This window comes from Oncorhynchus clarkii, unplaced genomic scaffold (assembly GCF_045791955.1).
Source record: "Oncorhynchus clarkii lewisi isolate Uvic-CL-2024 unplaced genomic scaffold, UVic_Ocla_1.0 unplaced_contig_1469_pilon_pilon, whole genome shotgun sequence".
Classification (NCBI taxonomy): Eukaryota; Metazoa; Chordata; class Actinopteri; order Salmoniformes; family Salmonidae; genus Oncorhynchus; species Oncorhynchus clarkii.
In genome coordinates, this window is record NW_027257951.1 from 245,001 (window position 1) to 257,397 (window position 12,397).

Below are 12,397 nucleotides of genomic sequence, written 5' to 3' on the forward strand. Positions count from 1 at the left end.
CGTCATTGATCTATAGATTCAGCCCCTCATTGATCTATAGATTCAGCCCCTCATTGACCTATAGATTCAGCCCCTCATTGACCTATAGATTCAGCCACTCATTGACCTATAGATTCAGCCCCTCATTGACCTATAGATTCAGCCCGTCATTGATCTATAGATTCAGCCCCTCATTGACCTATAGATTCAGCCCCTCATTGACCTATAGATTCAGCCACTCATTGACCTATAGATTCAGCCCCTCATTGACCTATAGATTCAGCCCGTCATTGATCTATAGATTCAGCCCCTCATTGATCTATAGATTCAGCCCCTCATTGATCTATAGATTCAGCCCCTCATTGACCTATAGATTCAGCCCTTCATTACATTCAGCCCCTCATTGACCTATAGATTCAGCCCCTCATTGACCTATAGATTCAGCCACTCATTGGATTCAGCCCCTCATTGACCTATATATTCAGCCCTTCATTGACCTATAGATTCAGCCCCTCATTGACCTATAGATTCAGCCCCTCATTGACCTATAGATTCAGCCCCTCATTGACCTATAGATTCAGCTCCTCATTGACCTATAGATTCAGCCCGTCATTGATCTATAGATTCAGCCCCTCATTGACCTATAGATTCAGCCCCTCATTGACCTATAGATTCAGCCCCTCATTGATCTATAGATTCAGCCCTTCATTGACCTATAGATTCAGCCCCTCATTGACCTATAGATTCAGCCCCTCAGTGACCTATAGATTCAGCCCCTCATTGACCTATAGATTCAGCCCCTCATTGACCTATAGATTCAGCCCCTCATTGACCTATAGATTCAGCCCCTCATTGATCTATAGATTCAGCCCCTCAGTGACCTATAGATTCAGCCCCTCATTGACCTATAGATTCAGCCCCTCATTGACCTATAGATTCAGCCCTTCATTGGATTCAGCCCTTCAGTGACCTATAGATTCAGCCCCTCATTGACCTATAGATTCAGCCCCTCATTGACCTATAGATTCAGCCCCTCATTGATCTATAGATTCATCCCCTCATTGACCTATAGATTCAGCCCTTCATTGACCTATAGATTCAGCCCGTCATTGACCTATAAATTCAGCCCTTCATTGGATTCAGCCCTTCATTGACCTATAGATTCAGCCCCTCATTGACCTATAGATTCAGCCCTTCATTGGATTCAGCCCTTCATTGACCTATAGATTCATCCCCTCATTGACCTATAGATTCAGCCCTTCATTGACCTATAGATTCAGCCCGTCATTGACCTATAAATTCAGCCCTTCATTGGATTCAGCCCTTCATTGACCTATAGATTCAGCCCCTCATTGACCTATAGATTCAGCCCTTCATTGGATTCAGCCCTTCATTGACCTATAGATTCAGCCCCTCATTGACCTATAGATTCAGGTAGTAATAACATGACACTCACCAAGTTAACCAGAGGTCCTCCTGAGTTACCATACTGCTCATCAAGAAGAGATGAAACACAGAGAGAGAGAGAGAGAGAGAGAGAGAGAGAGAGAGAGAGAGAGAGACAGAGAGACAGAGAGACAGAGAGACAGAGAGACAGAGAGACAGAGAGACAGAGACAGAGACAGAGACAGAGACAGAGACAGAGAGAGAGAGAACATGGTTATGATTGGAATCCAATCATGGCTTTATAAAGGAATTACTTATTTATTATCATAATTGCACACTGGATATGTTCATAAATGTGTGTGTGTTCTTACATTGATGATAGCGTCAGTCTGAATGTAGTCTATGTCTGAGTCTCTGATGCCCAGCTCCTTCCCATCTCTCTGGGCCGTGCTCACTGCACACACACACACACACACACACATATATACAGCTCTCTATCAACAATACCACGTTTTAATTTGCAATTTCATATAACGTCTTGAATTGACTGAAGCCATAGCAACTCACCAATCCCCGTGGTAACGGTGTTCTGGAGGGCAAAGGGGCTGCCGATTGCAACCACAAATTCCCCTGGTCTCAGATCAGATGACCGACCCAGAGACAGTACAGGTAGCTTCTTCTACACTCATACACACATGAGAGAGAGAGAGGGAGATAGAGAGAGAGAGGGGGAGGGAGAGAGAGAGAGAGAGAGAGAGAGAGAGAGAGAGAGAGAGAGAGAGAATGAAAGGCATTGCTCATGAAAGGGAAAGTATTTCAGAGAGGTGCGAGAACACACATCATACCTCCACCTCTCTCTCTCTCTCTCACCCTCTCTCTGTCTCTCTCACCCTCTCTGTCTCTCTCACCCTCTCTCTCTTTCTCTCTCTCTCACTCACTCTCTTCAACCCAGAAAGAGGTTATGTACACAACAAGTATTGCTTGTTTTGGAGAAGATTCTGTCAGAGCTTGTGCAAAGAGACTAGGGTAGTTCCTAGAGACATCAGGTCTCTATCTCTGGGCTGATGGGTAATGTAGTTCCTAGAGACATCAGGTCTTTATCTCTGGGTTGATGGGTACTGTAGTTCCTAGAGATATCAGGTCTTTATCTCTGGGTTGATGGGTACTGTAGTTCCTAGAGACATCAGGTCTCTCTATCTCTGGGTTGATGGGTACTGTAGTGCTTATACCTTATTATAGTAATACTAAGCAGAGAGACATCATTCCCATGTTGACCATCAAGCCTTGTTGACATTGGCAGTTTGAAGTGACTCAAAGCCATTTCTTCGCTCATCCGGTTAGTATCTTTTCTTGTTCCTGGATTTTGAACAGCCAAAAAAGCACATGGAATCAGATATTTCAAGCCACATTCAAATCTGATCCCTGGCGATGTGACTTGTGTCTGAACGGATCTGAATCTGATCCCTGGCGATGTGACTTGTGTCTGAACGGATCTGAATCTGATCCTTGGCGATGTGACTTGTGTCTGAACGGTCAAATCTGATCCCTGGCGATGTGACTTGTGTCTGAACGGATCTGAATCTGATCCCTGGCGATGTGACTTGTGTCTGAACGGATCTGAATCTGATCCTTGGCGATGTGACTTGTGTCTGAACGGTCAAATCTGATCCCTGGCGATGTGACTTGTGTCTGAACGGATCTGAATCTGATCCCTGGCGATGTGACTTGTGCCTGAACGGATCTGAATCTGATTTATTTACCCTCAAGTGTTTTTTTTAGACTGTTATTTGGCACATATTGTTGCTTTGCAGTTTGACAAGAACATGTGGTAGCTAACTAGCTTGCTAATTGTTTACAAAACAACTTAGTGAATGTGCTAGAAAGTTAAACAGTTAGCTAGTTGACTGCTGTAGCTAACTAGTTGACTGCTACTATGTCGTTACTATGACAACCAGCGTAGCCATGTCAGCACACAAATCCGATTTGGTCATTTGTAACTTGCTGTTCGGACAGTCAGTATTCCAAAACTGATTTAAAAACCAAACTGTGGTGTGAAAGCTTTGAGTCATTGGGACACTGAGATGCATGTCAGTTGATTCTCACCCTCACCCTCACTCTCTCTCACCCTCTCTCTCACCCTCACCCTCTCTCTCTCACCCTCACCCTCTCTCTCTCACCCTCTCTCTCTCACCCTCTCTCTCTCACCCTCTCTCTCTCACCCTCACTCTCACTCACCCTCTCTCTCACTCTCACTCTCACTCACTCACTCACTCACTCACTCACTCACTCACTCACTCTATCGCTCTCACTCACCCTCTCTCTCCCTCTCTCTCTCTCACCCTCTCTCTGTCTCCCTCACCCTCTCTCCCTCTCTATCTGGCCACCTAACCTGTTAAATTAAGGGTAAAGCTACTTTACCTGAGGGTTGACTTTGATGGTGGCAATATCTGACTTCCTGTCGACGTCCCGGACCGTGGCCTCGTACGCTCCCCCGTCATGGAGCTGCACGCGGAGCTGCGGTCGGCCCGTTACCGTGGCAGCAGCGGTTACCACGTGAGCGTTGGTTACGATGAGTCCGGAGTGGCTGATGATGAACCCAGAACCACTAGACAGAGGGACATGACGACCAAACAGAGGATGTCTGAGAGAGGAGAGAGGAAAGGAGAGAGGAGAGTGGAAAGGAGAGAGGAAAGGAGAGAGGAAAGGAGAGAGGAGAGAGGAGAGGAGAGAGGAAAGGAAAGGAGAGGAGAGAGGAAAGGAAAGAGAGAAGCTGAATTTCCATTCAGGATGTGTTCAATTCACACACCTACATTCTTAGAAAAAAAAGGTGCTATCTAGAACCTAAAACGGTTATTCGGCTGTTCCCATAGGAGGAGGATAACAGTGTGTGTGTGTGTGTGTGTGTGTGTGTTACAGGCAGAACCCTTTTGGGTTCCATGTAAAACCCTTTCCACAGAGGGTTCTACCTGGAACCCAAAATAGTTCTACCTGGAACCAACAAAGGGTTCTCCTAAGGGGACAGCTAAAGAACCCTTTTGGAACCCTTTCTTCTAAGAGTGCACACACACACAGACAGGCACACACACACAGGCACACAGACACACACCCAGGCGCACACACACACACACACTGACCTGAGGAAGAGCTCTATGTGAACCACAGCAGGAGCCATCTTTTCCACCACGTCAGCTATGAAGTTGAACTTGTATCTGGGGCTGTTGGGATGGCCAGGAGCAGGACCTATACTGGCAACAAGAACCCATCCTGTCAACACAGAAACACCACCTCTACACTCTACAACACTCGGTCACACTCACAACTAGCACAACCTTGTAGTAACAGTGTTTAGAATATTGTTAGAAGTTAAAATGGAATGTTTGAGTATGGTGTAGAATGTTGGAAATAGAATGTTTCAAAATGGAATGCTAGAGTTAGATTTAGAATGGCGGGATCGGAATGGAGGAGGAAGGGAAGGACTGAGGAGGGGGAGGAGGAGGAGGAGGAGGAGAGAAGAGGTGGGGGAGGAGGAGGAACAGTAGGAGAGAATAGGAGGAGGAACAGTAGGAGAGAAGAGGAGGAGAAGGAAGAGGAGGAGGAACAGTAGGAGAGAATAGGAGGAGGAACAGTAGGAGAGAAGAGGAGGAGAAGGAGGAGGAAGAGGAGGAGAGAAGAGGAGAAAGAGGAGGAGGAGGCAGAGGAGGAACAGTATGAGAGCAGAGGAGGAGGAGGAGGAAGAGGAGTTGAGAAGAGGAGGAGGAGGAGGAAGAGGAGGAGGAGAGAAGAGGAGAAGGAGGAAGAGGAGGAGAGAAGAGGAGAAAAGTTGAGGGGGAGTAGGAGGAACAGTAGGAGAGAAGAGGAGGAACCGTATGAGAGCAGAGGAGGAGGAAGAGGAACAGTAGGAGAGAAGAGGAGGGGTAGAGAGTGAATATTGTTGTTGTTGTAGTAACTCTGTATACAAAGGAAAAGAGATGAGGAAGAGGAGGAGAGGAGAGGAGGAGTAGAGAGGAGGAGTAGAGAGGAGGAGTAGAGAGTGAATATTGTTGTTGTTGTAACTCTGTATACAAAGGAAAAGAGATGAGGAAGAGGAGAGAAGAGGAGGAGAGAAGAGGAGGAGAGAAGAGGAGGAGTAGAGAGGAGGAGAGAAGAGGAGGAGAGAAGAGGAGGAGAGGAGGAGTAGAGAGTGAATATTGTTGTTGTTGTTGTAGTAACTCTGTATACAAAGGAAAAGAGATGAGGAAGAGGAGGAGTAGAGAGGAGGAGAGAAGAGGAGGAGAGGAGAGGAGGAGTAGAGAGTGAATATTGTTGTTGTAACTCTGTATACAAAGGAAAAGAGATGAGGAAGAGGAGGAGAGGAGAGGAGGAGTAGAGAGTGAATATTGTTGTTGTAACTCTGTATACAAAGGAAAAGAGACGAGGAAGAGGAGGAGAGGAGAGGAGGAGAGAAGAGGAGGAGAGAAGAGGAGTAGAGAGTGAATATTGTTGTTGTTGTTGTTGTAGTCACTCTGTATACAAAGGAAAAGAGACGAGGAAGAGGAGGAGAGGAGAGGAGGAGAGAAGAGGAGGAGAGAGGAGGAGTAGAGAGTGAATATTGTTGTTGTAACTCTGTATACAAAGGAAAAGAGACGAGGAAGAGGAGGAGAGGAGAGGAGGAGAGAAGAGGAGGAGAGAGGAGGAGTAGAGAGTTAATATTGTTGTTGTTGTTGTTGTAGTCACTCTGTATACAAAGGAAAAGAGACGAGGAAGAGGAGGAGAGGAGAGGAGGAGTAGAGAGTGAATATTGTTGTAGTAACTCTGTATACAAAGGAAAAGAGACGAGGAAGAGGAGGAGAGGAGAGGAGGAGAGAAGAGGAGGAGAGAGGAGGAGTAGAGAGTTAATATTGTTGTTGTTGTTGTTGTAGTCACTCTGTATACAAAGGAAAAGAGACGAGGAAGAGGAGGAGAGGAGAGGAGGAGTAGAGAGTGAATATTGTTGTAGTAACTCTGTATACAAAGGAAAAGAGATGAGGAAGAGGAGGAGAGGAGAGGAGGAGAGAAGAGGAGGAGAGAAGAGGAGGAGTAGAGAGTGAATATTGTTGTTGTAACTCTGTATACAAAGGAAAAGAGATGAGGAAGAGGAGGAGAGGAGAGGAGGAGTAGAGAGTGAATATTGTTGTAGTAACTCTGTATACAAAGGAAAAGAGATGAGGAAGAGGAGGAGAGGAGAGGAGGAGAGAAGAGGAGGAGAGAAGAGGAGGAGTAGAGAGTGAATATTGTTGTTGTTGTTGTTGTAACTCTGTATACAAAGGAAAAGAGATGAGGAAGAGGAGGAGAGGAGAGGAGGAGTAGAGAGTGAATATTGTTGTAGTAACTCTGTATACAAAGGAAAAGAGATGAGGAAGAGGAGGAGAGGAGAGGAGGAGAGAAGAGGAGGAGAGAAGAGGAGGAGTAGAGAGTGAATATTGTTGTTGTTGTTGTTGTAACTCTGTATACAAAGGAAAAGAGATGAGGAAGAGGAGGAGAGGAGAGGAGGAGTAGAGAGTGAATATTGTTGTTGTTGTTGTTGTAACTCTGTATACAAAGGAAAAGAGATGAGGAAGAGGAGGAGAGGAGAGGAGGAGAGAAGAGGAGGAGTAGAGAGGAGGAGTAGAGAGGAGGAGTAGAGAGTGAATATTGTTGTTGTTGTTGTAGTAACTCTGTATACAAAGGAAAAGAGACGAGGAAGAGGAGGAGAGGAGAGGAGGAGTAGAGAGGAGGAGTAGAGAGGAGGAGTAGAGAGTGAATATTGTTGTTGTTGTTGTAGTAACTCTGTATACAAAGGAAAAGAGACGAGGAAGAGGAGGAGAGGAGAGGAGGAGAGAAGAGGAGGAGTAGAGAGGAGGAGTAGAGAGTGAATATTGTTGTTGTTGTTGTTGTTGTAGTAACTCTGTATACAAAGGAAAAGAGACGAGGAAGAGGAGGAGAGGAGGAGTAGAGAGGAGGAGTAGAGAGGAGGAGTAGAGAGGAGGAGTAGAGAGTGAATATTGTTGTTGTTGTTGTTGTAGTAACTCTGTATACAAAGGAAAAGAGACGAGGAAGAGGAGGAGAGGAGAGGAGGAGAGAAGAGGAGGAGAGGAGAGGAGGAGTAGAGAGTGAATATTGTTGTTGTAACTCTGTATACAAAGGAAAAGAGATGAGGAAGAGGAGGAGAGGAGAGGAGGAGTAGAGAGTGAATATTGTTGTTGTAACTCTGTATACAAAGGAAAAGAGATGAGGAAGAGGAGGAGTAGAGAGGAGGAGAGAAGAGGAGGAGAGAAGAGGAGGAGTAGAGAGTGAATATTGTTGTTGTAACTCTGTATACAAAGGAAAAGAGACGAGGAAGAGGAGGAGAGGAGAGGAGGAGTAGAGAGTGAATATTGTTGTTGTTGTTGTTGTTGTAGTAACTCTGTATACAAAGGAAAAGAGATGAGGAAGAGGAGGAGAGGAGAGGAGGAGTAGAGAGGAGGAGTAGAGAGGAGGAGTAGAGAGTGAATATTGTTGTTGTTGTTGTAGTAACTCTGTATACAAAGGAAAAGAGATGAGGAAGAGGAGGAGAGAAGAGGAGGAGAGAAGAGGAGGAGAGAAGAGGAGGAGTAGAGAGGAGGAGTAGAGAGTGAATATTGTTGTTGTCGTAGTAACTCTGTATACAAAGGAAAAGAGTGAAAGGTGATTCACTGCCATGGCATTTCTCTCCTAACAGAAACCACAGAAGAAGTGACTCAGCAGAGCCGTTAGAACCCATTATTCACAGCCCTCCTCATTAGAACCTAACTTCTACATTCCATGGTGGAATACGGAACACAATATTACAGAAACCACAGAAGAAGTGACTCAGCAGAGCCGTTAGAACCCATTATTCACAGCCCTCCTCATTAGAACCTGACTTCTACATTCCATGTTGGAATACGGAACACAATATTACAGAAACCACAGAAGAAGTGGCTCAGCAGAACCGTTAGAACCCATTATTCACAGCCCTCCTCATTAGAACCTGACTTCTACATTCCATGGTGGAATACGGAACACAATATTACAGAAACCACAGAAGAAGTGGCTCAGCAGAACCGTTAGAACCCATTATTCACAGCCCTCCTCATTAGAACCTGACTTCTACATTCCATGTTGGAATACGGAACACAATATTACAGAAACCACAGAAGAAGTGGCTCAGCAGAGCCGTTAGAACCCATTATTCACAGCCCTCCTCATTAGAACCTGACTTCTACATTCCATGTTGGAATACGGAAGACAATACTACCACATGCTCAGAAAAGTCATCTCAAATTAGGTTTCTATAAAAGGCAATCTCATAAGCAAATAGCCTACAACTTCAGAAAACCAATGTTGAACATTCAAAACTCAGCCCTGGTAATGACTGTAGGGCTGTGATAGGCTAATCAAGTATAGCCTAAGAAACAACAGTTCTGATTGGGCCAGAATCCATAGGAGAAGTAAATGATATGGGAAGATTGGGTTTTTATAGGGCAAAAACAATAAGCCTAGTTCATTGGTTTAGCGCTTTAACTGAAGGCTAGTTTATTGTATTAGTTATTTAACTGAAGGCTAATTTATTGTTATAGCCCTTTAACTGAAGGCACATTTATTGTTATAGCCCTTTAACTGAAGGATAATTTATTGTTATAGCCCTTTAACTGAAGGCACATTTATTGTTATAGCCCTTTAACTGAAGGCTAATTTATTGTTATAGTCCTTTAACTGAAGGCTAATTTATTGTTATAGCCCTTTAACTGAAGGCTAATTTATTGTTATAGCCCTTTAACTGAAGGCTAATTTATTGTTATAGCCCTTTAACTGAAGGCTAATTTATTGTTATAGCCCTTAACTGAAGGATAATTTATTGTTATAGCCCTTTAACTGAAGGCTAATTTATTGTTATAGCCCTTTAACTGAAGGCTAATTTATTGTTATAGCCCTTTAACTGAAGGCTAATTTATTGTTATAGCCCTTTAACTGAAGGCTAATTTATTGTTATAGCCCTTTAACTGAAGGCTAATTTATTGTTATAGCCCTTTAACTGAAGGCAAATTTATTGTTATAGCCCTTTAACTGAAGGCTAATTTATTGTTATAGCCCTTTAACTGAAGGCAAATTTATTGTTATAGCCCTTTAACTGAAGGCTAGTTTATTGTTATAACTTATTGGAAGAAGTTTGGACCCACCAAGAATCAAACACCAAAACACCAAACTGAGCAATCGGTGTAGAAGGACCTTGGTCAGGAAGGTGACCAAGAACCCGATGGTCACACTGACAGAGCTCCAGAGTTCCTCTGTGGAGATGGGAGAACCTTCCAGAAGGACAACCATCTCTGCAGCACTCCACCAACCAGGCCTTTATGGTAGAGTGGCCAGACAGAAGCCACTCCTCAGTAAAAGGTACATGACAGACCGGTTGGAGTTTACCAAAAGGCACCTAAAAGACTCTCAGATCATGAGAAACAAGATTCTCTGGTCTGATGAAACCAAGCCTCACGTCTGGAGGACACCTGGCACCATCCCTACAGTGAAGCATGGTGGTGGCAGCATCATGATTTAGGGATGTTTTTCAGCGAAAGGGACTGAGAGACTAGTCGGGATCGAGGGAAAGATGAACAGAGCAAAGTACAGAGAGATCCTTGATGAAAACCTGCTCCAGAGCGCTCAGGACCTCAGACTGGGGCAAAGGTTCACCTTCCAACAGGACATCAACCCTAAGCACACAGCCAAGACAACGCAGGAGTGGCTTCGGGACAAGTCTCTAAATGTCCTTGACATCAGCCAGAGCCTGATGGAACATCTCTGGAGAGACCTGAAAATAGCTGTGCAGCGACGCTCCCCATCCAACCTGACAGAGCCTGATGGAACATCTCTGGAGAGACCTGAAAATAGCTGCACAGCGACGCTCCCCATCCAACCTGACAGAGCCTGATGGAACATCTCTGGAGAGACCTGAAAATAGCTGGGCAGCGACGCTCCCCATCCAACCTGACAGAGCCTGATGGAACATCTCTGGAGAGACCTGAAAATAGCTGTGCAGCGACGCTCCCCATCCAACCTGACAGAGCCTGATGGAACATCTCTGGAGAGACCTGAAAATAGCTGTGCAGCGACGCTCCCCATCCAACCTGACAGAGCCTGATGGAACATCTCTGGAGAGACCTGAAAATAGCTGTGCAGCGACGCTCCCCATCCAACCTTGTTGAATCTTGTTATGTTCATGCAAATGTTTACACATGTTAAGTTTGCTGAAAATAAACGCAGGTGACAGTGAGAGGACGTTTCTTTTTTTGCCGAGTTTATTAGTTTGCAAAAATGTTTAAAAAAAAACAGTTTTTGCTTTGTCATTAATGGTATTGTGTGTAGAATTGAATCAATTTTAGAATAAGGCTGTAACGTAACAAAATGTGGAAAAAGTCAAGGTGTCTGAATACCTTCCCAATGCACAGTATATGCTAGCTCTGGCCCAGGGCTTTACATATGGACAAGGCCTTCTTCAAATTTAACTTAGGTACTCATAAAATAAAACGCAACTCGTAACGCCCTGGGTGAGAGCTAGACTATAGGCTAACGGCTAGGACTTACCTGATGGACAGGGTCCCTTGTGTGCTTGGGTGATGGCCTCCCTTTCCTTCTGAAGAGCTTTCCGGCTGGCAGCCTTCATCCGACACACGTTCCCGTACGTCTTTCCGTCGCTACCACACACCTTATACCCAATCTTACACTGACACAGTCGCCGCTTGGAGCTCCGCTTCCCCGACGGGCCTTTGTTAGGACCGATAGGGGACCTACACTCTAAGCCGTCCCCACACGGCAGGTCGTTTTTCCGGCCACAGAGTTCATCCTCGCCCCGGGAACACACCAGGCAACAGTTGCACCGGTCTGGGACATACCCGCTGGGGCAGTTCGGACTAGGACACGCGCTCACGTCGCACTGGGAGGAACACTTTTTGGTGCTGGACTCGGAGCCGGCACCGGACCCGGTGAGCTTGTGCGTGAAAAATACTGTCGCAGCGAACAGGAACACCCGCATCCCGAGAATGCGGTAATAAAAAAAGAGGGAAACGAAAAAGCCTGACAGAAAGAGAGAGTCTCGGTAAATGCTGGAACGGAGTTGGGGAGGATTTACAGGCACTCCAGTGGATAGCTAGACAGTTGTCTCTTCAACAAACTTGAGGTAAAGTCTCTTTTCGCGCTAAACAATTTTTATCACTTGGATTTTCTGTTCTTAAAGACTCCACAAATGTATATGTATTATAATCTTTATACTTCAAAATAAAAATAAAAAAAGTAATACAATGTTATACAAACTAATAGGACTACTGTCTGCGTTGCGTAATGAGGAGTGGAAGAGAGCACATCGAAGACAGACAGAGCGACTGGTTCACATACCTGGACACTGTAACAGACGGATCATGATGAATCTCTCTCTACCCCTCCCCCCGAGAACTCGATGTGGACACTGGAGGCTGCCCCGCCATGCCATGGCAAACCTCCCTCCCTCGCACAGACCTGTACGGGCACTGTGTGTCTGGCACACACACAGGCTGCCAGAGATCTGGACAAAGGTTATAACTGAGCCGTGCGCCATCTAGTGGAGAATTAAGATAACTGTTACAGTTCTCTCTTTTCTTTCTTTCTTTCTTTCTTTCTTTCTTTCTTTCTCTCTTTCTTTCTCTCTTTCTTTCTCTTTTCTCTCTTTCTTTCTGTCCTTCTTTCGTTCGGTTCTTTATTCCTTCTCTCTAACATGTCCTGTCCATCTTCATGACTTTGAGGCTACTAAAAAGGTGAAACAAACAACTGAAACAGTAGGTGGAGTGATGTAGACTGAAACAGGGCCTACAGTAGGTGGAGTGATGTAGACTGAAACAGGGCCTACACTAGGTGGAGTGATGTAGACTGAAACAGGGACTACAGTAGGTGGAGTGATGTAGACTGAAACAGGGCCTACAGTAGGTGGAGTGATGTAGACTGAAACAGGGTCTACAGTAGGTGGAGTGATGTAGACTGAAACAGGGACTACAGTAGGTGGAGTGATGTAGAC

General features: G+C 45.2%; 1 protein-coding gene across 1 annotated transcript in view; it reads right to left on the reverse strand.

Annotated features, from left to right (window-relative positions):
• Positions 1-11,585, reverse strand: part of LOC139394219 (serine protease HTRA3-like) — a 13,098-nt gene extending 1,513 nt beyond the window's left edge. The window contains exons 1-6 of the mRNA XM_071142242.1: positions 10,939-11,585; positions 4,500-4,605; positions 3,784-4,006; positions 1,933-2,044; positions 1,737-1,819; positions 1,436-1,468 (exon numbers count right to left, since the gene is read on the reverse strand). Of these exons, the coding sequence (XP_070998343.1) occupies positions 1,436-1,468; positions 1,737-1,819; positions 1,933-2,044; positions 3,784-4,006; positions 4,500-4,605; positions 10,939-11,386 (1,005 nt within the window). The 5' untranslated portion in view covers positions 11,387-11,585. The remainder of the gene's footprint in view (positions 1-1,435; positions 1,469-1,736; positions 1,820-1,932; positions 2,045-3,783; positions 4,007-4,499; positions 4,606-10,938) is intronic.
• Positions 11,586-12,397: the final 812 nt, after the last annotated feature.